The sequence below is a fragment of the Labrus bergylta genome, chromosome 21, assembly GCF_963930695.1.
Source record: "Labrus bergylta chromosome 21, fLabBer1.1, whole genome shotgun sequence".
NCBI lineage: Eukaryota > Metazoa > Chordata > Actinopteri > Labriformes > Labridae > Labrus > Labrus bergylta.
The window spans coordinates 16,083,285-16,100,416 of NC_089215.1; the positions used below are offsets into that span (position 1 = coordinate 16,083,285).

Consider the following 17,132-nt stretch of genomic DNA (forward strand, 5'->3'; position numbering starts at 1 on the left):
ATCTCAGATGGAAAATAAACAACATTGTGAGAGGCGTTCCCATTAGTTTATGCACCCCCTTTAACCTGACAAACACTAATGGAACAGCATTGTTGTCATGCAAACACAGAGGATAGAAAATGATTATTTTTTTTGTGTGTGTTGGATGAGAGAATCAAGCAGATAGAGGCAGTGGGATAGATCTGTGTTATCTGGCACTGTTCATCTTGCACGTTGAAGGGATCATTTGCTCTCCAAGTGGTCCCAAATGGATTGAATCAGAACAATTTCCTCCTATGTTCTCGTCCACTGACTCAGTGAAATTGAGCAGTTTCTTCCAGAAATGGAATATCTAAGCATCTTTACATGCTTCCTGATGTCCAAGACATACTTTTTTGGGAAACATATACTGATCTGAAATTATTTCCAAAAAATGTGATTATACTCTCAGGTTCTAAACATGCTCACTTATTAAATCTAACATTAATTTAGCAAAGGATGGAAGAGTACAAAGAGGACAGAGGAGGAATTAAAGAAGACAGGGGAGGGAAAAGAAGACAGAAGAGAAAGGGGCGATAAAGACATGAGAGGGACAAGGAAAGGAAGGAAAGCAAAGGAGAGGGATGAAATGAGGGACACAAAAAGAGAGAAGAAATGAAAGGATATGGATGAACAGGAGAGAAGGGCATGTTGCAGGTGTATTTGGAGAATGGGTCGGTTTTGTGATGAAAAGAAAGCAAAAGAAGAAGCGTTGCAGAGGCTGCTGCTGTTACTAGGGCAGCCGGAGCCCATCAACTCCTTCCACAGCTCTGCTCTCGGATATGAGATGTGATTTAATTCAGTGGGTCTCCTCTCTGGAGCACAGATGAATGTACGGCCTAGAGGTTAAATGCATTCTCATTAATTCTTTGCCTCCCCCGTTTCAATCTCCTCATAACTCTATCCCCACCGATATGTTAAGGGGTCGTGAAGGCACATAACCTACACACATGAATGCCCTTTCCTGTCTTTGATCCCACTCATGCTGTCTGGCACAAACTGATGCTGAAGCCTTCTCACTTTTACAGACTCTCACTTCTATTTCTTTTCATCCTCTCTATCTCACACTCGACTTGCTGTTGCCCCAGACTTTCTTCCATGATCTCATACTTCTTCTTGAACAGGAGTTTGGTAGTTATTTATAACTTGAGGTACAAATACTTTCCCAATATGTCATTTAAAAACAGGTTTTGATTGCATTGTTCAGTGGTTCCACTGTAGAAAAGTAAGGCTATGTGTTAAGATTTAGTTTTAGTTCATGTTGTGGATTTGTCTGCATGAAGCCCATACACACTATGATTTAAATAATTCTTTGTACATGTTCGATTGAAAGAGTCTGTAACAAACACATGTCATGGTACAGTCCTACTGTGGCAAAGTGTGCTTAATCATCATAAGTCTGGATTAATTTGTATCTTCATCTATTCTATCTCAAAACCACTCGTCCTGTTTTGGGTCGCATACGGGCTGGAGCCAATTCAAGATGTCATTGAGCCAGAGGAAGGGTAGCCCCTGTACAGGTTGCCAGTCAATCACAAGGCTGACAGAGATAAACAAGCAGAGAACCCTATCAGCAATTTAGCATCACCATATAACTAAACAAGCTCGTTTTTGGTCTTTGGGAGGAAACCTCCTTCCTTTGAGGCGACAGCACTAAAATGGTAAAGAGAGAAGAAACACAACTTTTGATTGCGTTTTTGTCTCATTGTATGAAATAAGTCTTGAAGTTTGAACGGATGTCCCTGGTGCAAGGACATTGACGGACTGATGAGGATTTCAGAACCTTCCTTACCTGTAAGGCAGTAAGTCAATGGTAAGCAATGACTTCAGTAGCAGCATACTGTTCCTCATTTTAAACCAAGTGGTAATACCAGAACATGAGACCTGTTTTTTTTAGTAGCTGTTAAACACAGTTTAATTTCCTTTTTTTATAACAATGACTAATACTGATATTTTATTATAGTTGAATACATTTTTGGAATACAATGCCATTGGCTTGAAGTCTAGTGTGATTGCATTCAAATCATTCTAAACTAAGTACATTTTGCTGGACTTTCTATTTATCAGCTGTTTTGTCTCCGCTTGCTTCATTTCTTTTTTTTCCATTGTATGCTTCAAAATCCATTTTGGGGAGAAATCTGTTACTTACACTGCAGGTTGCTGCTCTTGCTTCAGCTGGCTCACTTAGCTGTGTTCAGAAATCAATCCTGAGGCAGATTAGACCTTTATGGACTTTTTCCCAGGTCTAGAAAGTTTCCTCTCCATTCATTTATTCTGACACTTAAATGTAATTATGTCACTAATTAAACTATATCACAGCCGACAGTCTGGTGTTGGTGAGATACTGAATATGTTCCTTTGCTTCACTGTTGGCTTGTGTTCCTGTAGGCTACAGTGATATTAGTTTAAGTCTATATCAGACACTGAAGATTCAGTGCAGTTAGAAACTAAAGTGACTGTGGTTAGTTGAACAGGATTCTTTGTCTTCTGTAGGCATATTGTTACATCAAAGCTACATTCCCTTTAACATCAATGTGACTGTAGGACATGTCCCTGAACTCTTCTATCAGGCCTGTGCTCAGCATAGCCATGGTAGCATAAGTACTAATGAGGGGGCTCTGCTAGGCCTCTCAATGGCTCTCAACTCTGATGCAAGCTAAATGAGGCCTCATCTCCTGACAAAGCTAATGGTTGAAGACTGCTGTGTAGCTGCAGGCTAGAAGGAGAGCTGACCCATGGATTATCAACAATGCTGACGCATTGTTTACAGTTTGTTATAATGACACTTTGAGGTTATTTTAAATAGACTTCATTACCACAGTTTGGTTACATTAAAATGATTCATATTGTCAAAGTAGATTGTAAAATTATATTGAATTTTTTAATAGTTTAAGAGGCATTTAAAAGTTAATCAATAGCATTCGACCAATCAGCATAGCCCTGGGTATGGCAAATTCATCACTTTGGTCTACTCTGACATATTGTGTAACAACCATCGAATGGATTTTGATCCAATATTTATAAAAACAACAACATTTAAAGCTATTCAAGCTTTTTGTTGTTAGTGCCATAACACTGAAAAACAAATAATTATAAAGTTCATCTAAAACTTGGTTATTGGTTAAAAAAATACAATCAGCTAAACATTTAACATCTCATCTTTTCATCTCATAACTTTTTATCTCATTATTATGGGCAAGTTGATTTGTCAACAAATAATAATTTGGTTTATTGCCAATTTGCAGTGCTGCTGAGTTTTCTGGTGCAGTCTAACACACACACACACACACAGATATATGTATATATATATAAATATATATATATATATATATATATATATATATATATATATATATATATATATATATATATATATATAGTTTATACAGCTTAAAGAGTATAAAAGAACAAAAAAAACGTCACACTCTGTCTCTTATATATGCAGCCAAATTATTTCTAAGGATTGGCTACTTTTTTCCCTGAAGGAGAGATTTCAATGGAAAACATTCTGCTCTGAATGCCACCACAGATACTTAACCTTCCTGTGTCTCCCTGCAGCGCCCATACAGAACTATGTCTGTGAAAATCTAATAAATTCAGTGCCAATACAATGGGAACACCTGGTTACAGCAAGCTACAAAGAGAAATAGAGTGAAAGGAAGAAGGAGGGAGACGAGTCGTCTGGCAGGAGAAGACATACATTTAAAATAATCCCTCCAGAGATTCAAGGTCTGGTTGTTACATAGACCACATGCTGGTCCAATGTAGATTGAATTTCATTAGGCTACTCACTTGTTTAGGTTGGATGTACCTGCAGGAGTGACATGCAGGCCATGACTCTAGATGAGCCCCAAGCGGGGACAAGCGGGTAAAAAATAACGGGTAAAATATAACGGGTAAAAAATAACAATATTCAGCCAGTCCACCTGAACAAAGAATAATTTTGTAGAACTAATATAAAATCTGAAGGTTAATATGAAAAGATGTAAATGTTTACCAATTTTTATGCTACGGGAAGGCATTCTCTTGTTTAACCATTGTGAATGGCGAGCTTATATTGATAGAAAAAGGAAAATTCCATAATGGTCACAAATAAAGTTATGCAGCTGTAAATAATGGTCTACACCAGTTGCAGATCACAGGTTTCCCGTGATCCGAACAGATCATCCCCCCAGGTTTAGAACGCATATGATCCGTGGTTTGATGGAAAACTTTATTATCATGGTGAAAAATAAATTCATGTGCTGAGTCTCTGTGAAAAGAAAGCAGTGTTAGTTAGTGCATGTAGTCGCCATGGAGATCTGCTGTACGAGTTATACACATGTTTTTTGGGAGACCAAAAAATTATCGAATCTGTGACATTAATCTATCAACTCAAGACCTTACTCTTTGTTTTATTATCTGCAGAGAACCACGGACTATTTTACGACCAATAAGGGCCAAAATAAAGTCACAATATAAATTCCTTCAACAGAGATGCACTTTGAGTGTGGGATAGTGCAAGCAAGGGGTAGGGAACAAGCAGCGAGACAGTGAGCCATGATTGGTTCGTCAGATTGGTACCTCGTGGCAGACATTGGTCAAAGTTTTTACATGTTTACAACTGTTACAAATGAAGGATTTTCTTTTCAGAGCACATGAATTATTAATTTCTGTCAGGACTTAAAGACAATTTCAACCAAAATATTAAAAAGTCTATCTGGAGAAAATTACCATCCCTGCCTTTAATCCATAATGATCACTAAGCAACATTCAGCGATACAGTGGCAAGGAGAAACGTCCTGTAAGAGACAGAAACCTTGAGCAAAACCAGACTCATGATGAACAGCCATCTGCTGAAACTGTGTGAAAGTGGGAAGAGGGAGCTGTAGCAAGAAGGACAGGGACAAATTGATCAGTAACAACAACATCAATGAATAGCATGGATTTATAGTTACAATGTCAGCAATAATGGTAAAGTATTTGCAGTATTAGCAGTAAGTTTGTCAATTATAGAGGTATACATGAAAATTCACAGGAGTCCCAAGCTCCTGAATACCAGTATGAAATAGGAGGCTCCCACATTGTGCTAGCGAGTCAGAAGGCTTCACAGCTGAACTGAGGGCTGGCTTACTTAAGCTAGTAATGACCAAATCTTCGTTATCTTGTAACGCAAACTCTGCTCTGATACTTCACCAATGTGATTCAATTTGTTAAATAACTTACGTTTACGTTTTATAAAAGGTCTAATGAAGGAAAAACGAGTTCAGGAAACACATTTTTGGCTTTAGCCGGTATCTCCTTCAGCATTGATAACCAGCTAGCTGATTAATGCTAAGTGTGTCGTACCTGCTGTTGTAAACTGATTAATGGGAGTGTGACTGTTTAAGGCATAATCTATGACATATAAACATAAATCGCTTTGTCTCATACAACAAAATGATCATAACTTCACATCACAAACAAAATATGGTAACCTAAAAAAAGCAAAATAATTTAAATTATATATTATGGGGAACGTGCCCCCAATCTTAAACAGGCATGTGTGCTTTCAGGATGAAGACAGGACGTCTGCCTCTGTGCATGTGATTGTGCGCGCTGTTTGGCAGACTGCTTTGAATGTCTGCGATTGAGCTGAATGTAGTGTCACACAATATTATCTCCCTCCACCTGCAAGGAGTTGAACCCAACTGAATGGCAGAATACGGTTACCCAACCCTATTGTCCTCACCCCATGAATCATACAACTCATTCACCAGCACATGTGGCTGCTCACATGCCTGTCTGACTCAGTCTGTTTTTGTGGAAGCATCCGACCCCTGCGATAATAGCCCTCAAACTTGTGACAGGCAGAATTAGCATAAATAGCATAAATAGTATTTATCTTTGGGAGAGGTTGCAGGAAATTGTTTTCACAGAATTGATGGCACCTGTTCATTTCAATAAAAGACGTTGAATCTTTTCTTTTTCTTTTTTTTTTTATGAAACCCTATCTGATGGACTTTTTGTTAAGTCTAGAGAAATCCTTTCCTGTGCAGAAATTGTTATTGCTGGCTGCAGCAAAAGCAAAGTTTCATGGCTAGATTTAACATCATAACAGGTTTGACATTTGTAACTAAAGGCTTCATCGGTTAGTTTAGGCTTTATTGGTTAGTTTATTTGTGCTTTTTATGGTTTCCGTGAGTGCTCAGTATTCATCAATAAAATAAAATAAAATAAAACCTGTGACAATATTTGAATACTGTACAAAAATGTTTCCTATCTGCAGCTCTTGACTATTCCTCAGTAGCTGTGGCACTTCACACTTGGCGGCCATACTGTATGTAATATCTGCTTTGACACTTAAGGTTATTGAGTAAGCCAAGTCGAGTCATTAGGAAGTGTTTTGAGTGCACTCAGCATTAGTGATTAAATACACTTAGTACATAAAGGCTCTGTTCAGGGGGTGATGAAAGGGCGTGTCAAGTTGACACTTACTTAAGGCATTGATAACATGTTATAGAGCTCGCTGACATGTGCCTGGTGGACACATGTGTTTACACATGATCTCAGGGAATGTGAGACGCTGTTAGGTGTACATGTGGTGTCAATGTTTAGGCTGACAGGATGAAGCAATACTTTAAACACACAAAGAGACAGAGAGAGAGAGAAAGAAAGACGCTGTCTGCTGAATGTTTTATGTGTCTCCATAAAGTGTAATTGTGTGTAAGACGTAGACATAGAGAAGCACATTGTCCTACTCAAAACAATCTGATGTTATCAGCTTCCACATGAAAAATTAAATACACACAAGCATGCACGCTCTGAGTGTACCATCACCCTCACACACTGGCAAATCAGGAAGATACAGTTTGAGGCATAATCAGAAGAGTGGGGCGAGGCAGCGAGAGAAGAAGATAAGAGGGAGATAAAGATGAGCAGGATGGGACTCATTGGTATACAGGAGAGGAATGAGAGGGGAATGTTGCAAGCTTTTTTACAGTACAGTAGGGATCCTATTCAACGTATACATCTGGGGGCAAAAGCAGGAAGAACAGATAATGATAGCAGGAGGCAAAAGACTTAAGTGTGCATCTCAATGTTTCTGGTATATAAAATGAGTATGAGGATCTTAAAAGAGAAATCCGTCCTGTTAAGCAGCCTCTGTTTTTAACCACTGTCCACAGATGGAAAAATACCACATATATGACATCAGCTGCATATTGCTAAAGTTGTGGTCTGCAGCTTGGAATGGGTTTATGGCTTGCCACAATCTTTGCATGATATGATCCATCATGAATGTAATTGTTGTATTAAGGGCACTACACTTACTGCACATGTTACTTCTATATGTATATTCTATTGTCATATGAGTGATAAATGATGGGAGTGTCTTTGGTCAATTCAACTCCTTTGTTCCATCACAATTTATATATTGAGAGAATATGAAGCCATGCATCTCCTCCCCAAATGTTTCTGGACAGTGATGGTAGTGTTGTCTGTTCTGGGGATGGTAGTGAAGGCACGCTGAAGATGTATGTGTTGGGGGAGGGACTTCTGAAGAGCTCAGGTTCTAAGGAGCTGAACACTTGATGTTATGAACTTGGTGAACATGGTGGAGATGGACCAACAAAAACCCTAGGCTGAGGTCAAATGTGAAATGAGTATCATTTAAAGGGTGCTCTCCACAGTCAGTTGTTCCAACTTTGGCAAGTTCATAAAAAAACTAACATTCTGGGCCTGATTCACAGAAGAATTGTGCTGCTTGTACGCCAGCTGAAACCTGTGCACCCCTAACTATGCTGTAGAGCAAACAGTATCTCTGTGCATCAGTGATGTTTTTCCATTTTTAAATTAACCATTACGCAGTAATTTGTGGAAAAACTGTGCCATTTCTATGCAAATAAGTAGTATTGCAAAAAAAGTATAGTTCACAAACCCTGGCACTAACAGCCACATGCAGTTAGAGTGGAGCAAAAGAGACCGTCTGCTGAGACCAGTATTTTTTCCGCCTCTGTGTGACTTTAAAATAAATCTTAAATAGATCTGTGTTTAAAATCACCTGAGTAAACGTGCAGACACCTTTTTGCCACTTTTCCGTAAATTAGGGAGAAGAACAGCTTGCTGGGTGAGAATGGTAAATGGACTTGAAATGTATGCTCTTTTAGATTGCAGGTCACAACTTCCCATTCACATCAAATTCACACTCTGATTGCAGAGGCTGCCATGTGAAGTCACCATCAGTATTAACTAGTCCATTCATACACATTCACACACAGCAGAAGAAACTTGGGGTTAAGTGTCCCCCCCTACACCTTCTGGTTGAGAGTCCACCAACTCCACTGAGAGACGTCTGTGTGTTTAGACCTGAATATCATTAGCGTTATATGCTTTTATTTTTAGGGGAATCATGTCCTTAGTTCAACAGTGAGTAAGGTCTTTTACCTGCTTATTGTAAGTGTCTCAAGATAACATTTGTTATGAATTGGGTATATACAAATAAAGACTGATTGATTGAATTCATTACTTTCAGGTTGAAGCACTTACTCACTCCTCCATTAATTGGTCATATAGGGTCAAATGGAGTTCTTGATAGGACAGAGGACTAGGGGGTACAAGCTTAGACTCCTAGTCTCTTGGCATCATTACACAGCATTTGGCAGACTGCTCTGGTTATGCCAGAAGACTTGGTCATGTTTTGATTTGTCCTGATTTGATTGATTCTTGCCAAGGGCCAGATATCAACCTGTTCAGTGTCCACTCCACATCAATGATAAATAAAGCTACAATCAAGCAGAAGAAACACAGAATGATTCATTTCCAGTCTTAATGTGGATGTTAAGCACATAGCATATTTATTCCAATTATGTTCTGAACAATCTATCGAGCATATCTGAAGGTTTTTAAAAATGAAAGAAGTGACACAGCTCAGTCTTGTCCTTTAATGCACACAGCCTCTGTCTTGATGTAAAACCATTGCTGCTATAGTAATATTGCTACAGCAAATAAAACTGCAATTCAGGACTCTATGTTAGATATGTGTTCCCAGTCAGTAAACTGGCAACAAACATATAGCAAAACACCAACTTTAAAGGGTTAGCTGATGAATCTCTTATTGGCATGATTCATTTTATACCCAAAGCAAAGTTCCGATTAACAAAGGATCCTTTACTCTTTTACTAATTTTCACCCACATACCCCTTAACAACAGAAAGAGGGGTTGGATACCTTCCTAATACACAGGGCCGGCTGTGACTCAGTTGGTAGAGTCGTTGTTTCTCAATCGTAAGATTTTGGAAGGGAAGACTAGAAAAGTGCTAAACAAGCTCAAGTCCATTTACTTCCACCCTGCACATTATATATTTGAAATATAGTCCTTACATTTTACAGTGTTAACACAATTGGTTGTTGGGAATTCAAATTCAGTGAAAGAGTAAACCCCATGATCTTGCTAGCAGGATTTGTCTCTTTGTCGTTACATAATAGACATTAATCCTGTAGCCACAGTTTATAATTTGTCCCTTTAACAATTGCAGCTGTTTCTGCTAAACAGTCAGTGTCTGGTAAATCTTAACAGGGTTTGTCTGGTGCACAGGAAGTAAAGGCTTTTCCATTTCTGGCAGCAGCAACCGGTTTGTTTGGAATAAATATAGGAGCATGAGCAGCATTACCTGCCACCCACACAAAAACAAAAGACAAAGACTTAACGGTAGTGCCAGCAGTATTTCATTGACAAATGATTTCTGGAAGATGCGGTGCTAAACCCACTGCAGGACTTAACAAAATGGGTAAAAGCTACACATGAAAAACTGGGGTAAAAAGTGGACCCTGGTTGGAGATATTATATACACAACAAAGGCTTTCAGCTGGCCAAATAAGAAAGCATTACATTATCTGATTGACAACTTGAATCCACCTTTTTATTTCAGATACATCCCTCAAAGTTCTGAAGAGGTTTTGATTGACTCACTACCACATCTTTGCTTTCATTTGGTGGCCTATTTCACACTTTTGTGACTGTCACGGCAGATGAAAACCAATTTCATGAGGCTTGTCAGAGCTCGGATTAGGCTGGATGATATAGCATAATTAACTTTTCATTTTTGTTTTCACATTATGTAGAAATCTCATTATTCTGTGCAGACATTCTAAAAGTTGCTGAACTATTTTCTAACTATTTTGCTCCTCTGTAAGTCTGTCACAGGGAGTGGAAGCAGTGGAGGGTATCAATTAGGGATTGTGTGAGCAGTGAGCCATTCAGAATGGGTCACTGTGTCTATTCACTCTAAGGCCGGCATGTGTGTGTATGCTTCTCTAGTCCCCCAATGGATGTACCATCAGTGAACCATGGTGACAATGAACAGACGCGCACACATTTCCATTTTGGTAAATAGTCAGCTTAGTGTCATCAATGTCAGGAAGCCGTAGAGACCTAAGCCTGTGATTGATGTGGTATCACTATCTACAGAGCTTTTCTGGTATATTTAGATATTAAATCTGTGTTCATTTGAATCACAAAACACGTTTCACGCTCCACTGATGCAAGTAACAAGTTTGAAGGAATCAATGTATCCTGATTGCAGATGTTGAGCTGCTGTGAGCTACACCAGTATGCTCCTCTGGGAATGCCTCAGGGCAGCATGTCTTGTTGACTTAGATGAATTCGATTTCCAGCTGGGTGTAGAGTGTGTTTGCATGTGACGATTTGACAATATAGATATGGTCCCAATCATTTCAAGTCTTAAGGGGCTTCCTTACATTATGGGCTCTGCGGGCATGCAGGCTTTAGCTAATGCAAAATTGATGAGTAATTACTCCCCAGCAGAGATATGACAAGCAGCTCCTTCATTAAACTAAAGAGAAAAGAGAGAAACTATAAAGTACCAAAGGACAATGAAAGAAGTCATTTTATGCTCAGCATGATGTTTTTTTTAGTATTTCAAAGAATGCTAGCTCTTTTTGGTCATCCATCTAATACAGGAACAGTGTCAGTCGTTGGTCTTAAATCAACAGAGAACAACAGAGAGTTGATGTGCCCTGTCCTAACAAGCAGGGTCCAAGATCAATGCATCATTCAAAGAGCGGATGCTAACAAGTGAATGTGGTTCCTTGTTGTCTTTTTTTAGCCATGCAGACATAAATCATTCAAATATGTGTCAGGAAAAAATATACATAAAAAACTGTATCTCATGCTGTGGGTAAATATTGACCTGTAGCCAGGAGGTCACAAAACTTCAAAGCTGCATGTGAGGCCTTGTTTTTTTTCCCATATTTGATCCATTCATCCTATTCCATTTTTTTTCTGGAGTCGGGCCATGGTAACAAGATCCTGAGCGCAGTATTAAAGGGATCCCTCACCCACACTATATTTTTGAGCTTCTCCTGGGGGACAACAAAAGTGTTCTATAGCTGACCAAGATATGTAATCCCTACAGCAGATTTTTTTGCTCTATCCCCAGGTCACTGTCAGATGGACCTGCCTGAAAAACCTTCAAAGGGAAGTGCCTGCAGGCGGCACCCTTATTAAATATAATCAACCACATTACTGCTGACAGTGCACCAATCTGCCTGTCCATCTCCACACCATTTTACCCTTACTGGTGAACTACATCCAGGGATGACTGAACTCTTTGGAAACATACTCTCTAGTTGGATGGAGGACTCTTATTTTGGTATAGAGAACAACTTCATCCTTATCCCAGCCACTTTTCATTTTGCTGCAAACTGCCACTGTATGGTCTTAAAAAGTCAACAGACCCACGTCCAAGCAATATGGAAATTATGGATAATTATTAGCTCCCCAAACCTGACGTTACCTTGCCTTGGAACTGCCTTACGATTTGGTTAGTCGTTGTACGGAGGCTGTGATCCGGAGGCTGTCGTGGCCTGGGTTCGGGTCCGGCATGTGGCTTTCCTGTTTGTCTTCCAGACGCTCACTCTCCTCAAATTCTGACTCTGTCCACTATCTTATCTCTACATAGAAGAAACTGAAAAAAAAATGAACCTAAAAAAGGACATTTTATTGACTTTGTGTGGAGAATACAAACACAGTTTCTAATTTGCTAACACAAGATATGTATGGCTTGAAGCATCAGCTCCAGCACGCCATAGTCCATGAAAAGTATTCCCAGTGGGACTGAGGCACAAGCCCTTCTAAGGCCACAAGACACAGGACTTTACATAGGACTGGCTTATTCCCATGACCCTTCCTGCAACCCGTAAAGGGTAAAGAACTGGTCCTCTGTCTCTCCTTAATAAGATGTCAGAACCTTCTTCCTTTCTTAATTTAATTCTTTATTATACTCTCTTGTGTAAATATATCATAAAGCATAAGAATATAAACAACTTTACTCATACAATAATGCTTTATTTGTAAAGCACCTTTCGTTCAGTTCCTAAGTGCGTACAAAATAAATCACATGAATAAAAACCATAGACTGTAAATAATAACTATGATGATAACCCAAAATAAATTGCAAGTTTACAGACAACAATTGAAATTCCATATATATCCATATATGTTCCTCTTTGTTTGTCAGACACCTTTACACTGAGAGCTTGAACTTTGAAGGAAATCACAAGCTTCCTGTATATCATCTTGTCCTCTAAATGAATCTGGCTTCACCAAGTGTCATGGGTGTAGCATCAGTCACACTCTCTCCCAAGGTCAAGGCATACAACTTTCGGCAATCCAAATGAGAAGAAGATATCAGGTGATGATCATTGGACAGGGATTGATCATCACCAACTGGAGCACTGACATATGTGGGGTTGGGATTTCTAAGGTGGACCCTGGTAGCTCCGCCCCCGTCTCTAATGAAATTGCCTTTTTTCATAGCTGTGCATAAATGTGTGCGGAGAGAAAAAAAACACACTCAAGAAAAAAGTTTCATCTCTAAAGCACTTTTTTCCCCCGAATATCTGTTATTCTAAACAGACTTCTTATCCCCCAACTGTATTTGTAGATCTTAATTTCTCCTTTTTCAAAACTGTATTAGCCTTCAAAATGTCCCAAAACAATTACACGTGGGATCAACCAAAGGCAGGCTGAAATAAAAAAGAAAGAAGTGAAAACCTAATGGCAAACAGAAACATAATTAGCCTATTAGGCAGCTTGACATTAATCAGAAATTAGAGTACCCAACCAAGTGGTTAATGTACTTTCTTACTGTGACATTTCCAAGAAAGATAATAAATGGTGCAGGAGGCAAACCGTGTTAGATGACTTCAAATCCTTATTTCATTCATCATGTACTCCTGCATATAAAAGTGTATTTCTTAGACAGTTTAACTTAAATTCAGATCAATCATAATCATGTGTTATGAATTGGCACTATACAAATCAAGAGTTATCGATTAAAGAAAAATGTTCTCTTCCTTTTCTGCAGAGGATTCTGCATCACTGAACAATCTTCTCTGAACCTACTCCGCCTCTGTGGAAGAAATGAGTGGTGTGTAAAACACTGAGGGATGTGTGCTCAGGAGTAGGGAATACCACCACCTGCGTGGTACTGCCGTTTGCAAACTAAATCAACCGTCTGATACAATGCATGCCCTAAAATAGCAGTGCAACCCTATATGTAGAGCAAAATCTCTTGTGCTTTCTAGGCATGCATATATGCTCTCCAGACACACACATACACACACACACATATATACAGTATATAAATTCCCGTGTGAACCTACATTTTCCACATGAACTCTAGAGCAGTGAGAGGCTAGTTTCTGCCCAAGCTAACAGGATTTGATATATTTATACGTTTTTCTGTTCATGTTTGGATGACTCATCTATCAGTGGGTGTCCTCTGCCTTGATCTTCTTCCAGAATCTTTCTTTTATTTTTTTGAGTTTGAGCTGGAATGTTCCCTCCTCATTTCCAATTCCTTCTCATCTGCCTTTTACAAATTTATGTATGGATTTTCATATTTGAAGAATTATGGTTATCCTCTTTTTAATTTCTCTCCAACCTCCGTCCTCATTCTCTCGCCCTTGGTTTCTTCCTCAGACCAGTCTGATAATGACTTGGAGAGCTGAAGCTCAGTCATACAGACAGTCGGGCAGTAATGAGGGCAGGAATACTGATTAATGTAATCAGTGGCTTGTTCCAGGTTATTACAATGTTTACTGTGGAAGGGGCGGCATTTGTCACTTGATTCTTTGTAAGGGCAGTGTCGTAACATTACGGTGTACAAAACCGTCATTAGGCCTGACAACCTGTGTTGACTGCAATCAACTGCCTTGCGAAAGTGTCCTTGCGCAAGAAACTTTTTGCAAATGCAGGAAGGCTATTATCCCTTCTCTTTCTCTTCCCCACTCCAACAGGGAGTCTGACCTCCTGAGTAAGGATCACAGACAGAAAAGTGTTTCCTGCTGAATTTAATAAAGCATCACATTTCTGTCAAAAGTCTCCAGTGGGCTATTTTTAAACATTAAACATGACTGAACTGGACCCTAACATATGAATAGCTTAAGCATATAAGTAATAATAATTATCATTTATATATTTAGTGTTAAGTGAATTAGACTTCCCCTCATTTTTACTGCCTTGTGTCATCGCCTCTTTTTTTAACCACAGTCAGGAGATCAGTTTCTGTCATGGTGAAAGTGGTGGCTTGATGATTTGAGCTGCTCAACAGTGCAGGGTTTCCTTTTATCATATTTAGCATTTTATACTTCTCAAAATATTTTCAATGGATGACAAGTAAGGCTTCTGGCAAGCCCGTTTAGCACCCAGACTCTTTAACTTTGGAGCCATGCTGGTGTAATTCATGCAGAACGTGGGTTTGGCATTGTCTTAATGAAAAAAAGTATGGCCTGCTCAGATAAAAAAATATTTATTTGGCTGCAAATGTCGCTCCAAAACCTGTATGTATGGTTCAGCATCAGTGATGACTTCTCATATGTGCAGGTTCACCATCCCATGTGCACTAATGCACCTCCATACTGTCGCGGATGCTGGCTTTTTATGGCACTGATAACAAGCCAGATGGTCTCTCTGCTCTCAGTGGTGTCTGTTTCTAATGCAGGGGCGTCTGAGGGCCTGACGATCACAGCCAGCCACTGTTGGGTTGCTGTTTTTTGCTTTGTGTACGGAGATTTCTTCAGAGTCTCTGAATCTTTTAGTGATATAAGTGGTATGTACTGTAGACAATGAAAATCCCAGATTATTTGTAATTATGTAAAAAAAAAATAATAATAATCTTTTGCTTCCCTTGACCCAACTGTTTTGAAAAATGTTGTTGGCATCAAATCCAAAAATGGGCATATCATTTTCCAAAAACTATGAAATGTATCAGTTTCCACATTAGATTTTTTGTTTTTTACACAGCATCTAAAACGTTGAGGAAATTGGGTTGTACTTGTTCTCTTAAATATTGGACTTATTTGCTAATTGATCATAATTTCATTTCAAAGTCATGTTGTAGATTATGACTTTGTTAATTTCCAAGTACTATAAAGACCTCAATCAAATTTTTTTTTCAATTACTGTAAATCGCAAAATCGAATCAAATGCCATCAGCAGATTAACACATATCCAATTAATTATCTAACACGCAAAACTTAAGTATTGACCCTTTTTTCAGACAGTCAGAGCTCTTTTATATCTATATACCTAATGTCTTGAGGCATCCCTAACTTCTTCTAGCATCATGAGGCGTTTGGAATTTTTGGGGTTGAGTCCAGTGTCTCAGAACATTTTGGTAGATTCCTTAAAAATCTTATACAATCATTTATGTAAATTCACATTAAAATAACTGTAGTAATATTTAGACTTTTTTATCTTCTACCACCTATAGGGTCATTGGTTTATGTCAAATAATCATGTTTTCTTGGATGTTTTGTGTCTGTGTTTTTGTGCAGGACTTTGATGACTTCATCTTTGCGTTCTTTGCCATTGAGATGGTGATCAAGATGGTGGCTCTGGGGATTTTTGGCAAGAAGTGTTACCTTGGAGACACGTGGAACCGCTTGGACTTCTTCATAGTTGTGGCTGGGTGAGTTATGCAAGAACAAACACAAGAGCAGCACACAAACACAAAGAGGTGGCCAAACTTCACCCTGCAGAAACACTGGAGGCTTGCACAAGAAGCGGTGCAAACACACACAGGCAACACATTTGAAAAGCAATGAATCTGGGCATTAGGATTTAAGAGTGCAGGGACAGATTGATGAACAGAGACAGACTCAGGAGTGTAATAGATGTTTGTAGCTTGCAAATGTGATCGTCCTAGATTTCAACAAGCTGCACGGTTTCATTTGCTTTATGATCTCAGAGCACATCAAACAACATGAATTTAAAGCAAGAAGCTGGAGTTACCAGTCCTCTAAGCAACATCAGTCTCCTTCCCTGTATCCTCCTCCAGGCTGGTTCTTAAATAAATGTTACTCTCGATGTCCCATAAAAGCCTTTTAACCTGAAAATGGAAGCAAGCACTCGCTTTAATACAGAATCTGTCAAACAGCTGAGGAGACTGGGATTACTTTTTACGCTGAGTGAATGCAGATATAGAAAAAACCTGTTCCTATTAACTAACTACACATGTATAAACCTATGGGCACATTACACTCAGAACAAAGACACACACACACATGCACATGCTGGCATTATTATACATTTTCATTCATATTCAAAAAAATAGTATATACCCTATTACTGGTATGAAATGATAATGCATGCATAATTGGAATGTGCAGCAGTCACACGCACAGCCAGATTCACACACACACACACACACACACACACACACACACACACACACACACAAACACACACACTCACACACACACACAGCAATGCACACAAATCGTAATTTGATTAAACATGTTACAGAACATAGCCTGCTGCTTTTGGTCTGACATTTTCATCACACTTCATCCCCTGCTGGCTTTTAATGCCATCCTTCTGCCACAGCTTCTGTTGTCCGTCAGCAGGAACAGGGCACATTTCTTTCTATGTAAACGTGTAATTAAAGTCAATGTCATTTTGGTCAAATCAACAAAACTTTATGTCATGAAACTTTAGACTTACAGAAGTCTAGATTTGTTACGATAAGTTTCAGTACAACCGAGAAATCTACTCGAGCAAGCAGTTAGACCTCAGCAGGAAAACACAGGCCGAAATGTCAACAACAGGATGTTCACAACATCACTGTCAA

General features: G+C 39.0%; 1 protein-coding gene across 18 annotated transcripts in view; it reads left to right on the plus strand.

Moving 5' to 3' along the window:
- The window catches only part of cacna1g (calcium channel, voltage-dependent, T type, alpha 1G subunit), a 247,626-nt gene that overhangs the window by 87,627 nt on the left and 142,867 nt on the right, over nt 1-17,132 (plus strand). For all 18 annotated transcript variants that reach the window (XR_010664891.1, XM_065949287.1, XM_065949277.1 and 15 more), the window contains exon 4: nt 15,838-15,971. Coding sequence is in view for 17 of the 18 variants with exons in the window: in XM_065949287.1 (XP_065805359.1) it covers nt 15,838-15,971 (134 nt within the window). In the remaining variant the exon portion in view is untranslated. The remainder of the gene's footprint in view (nt 1-15,837; nt 15,972-17,132) is intronic.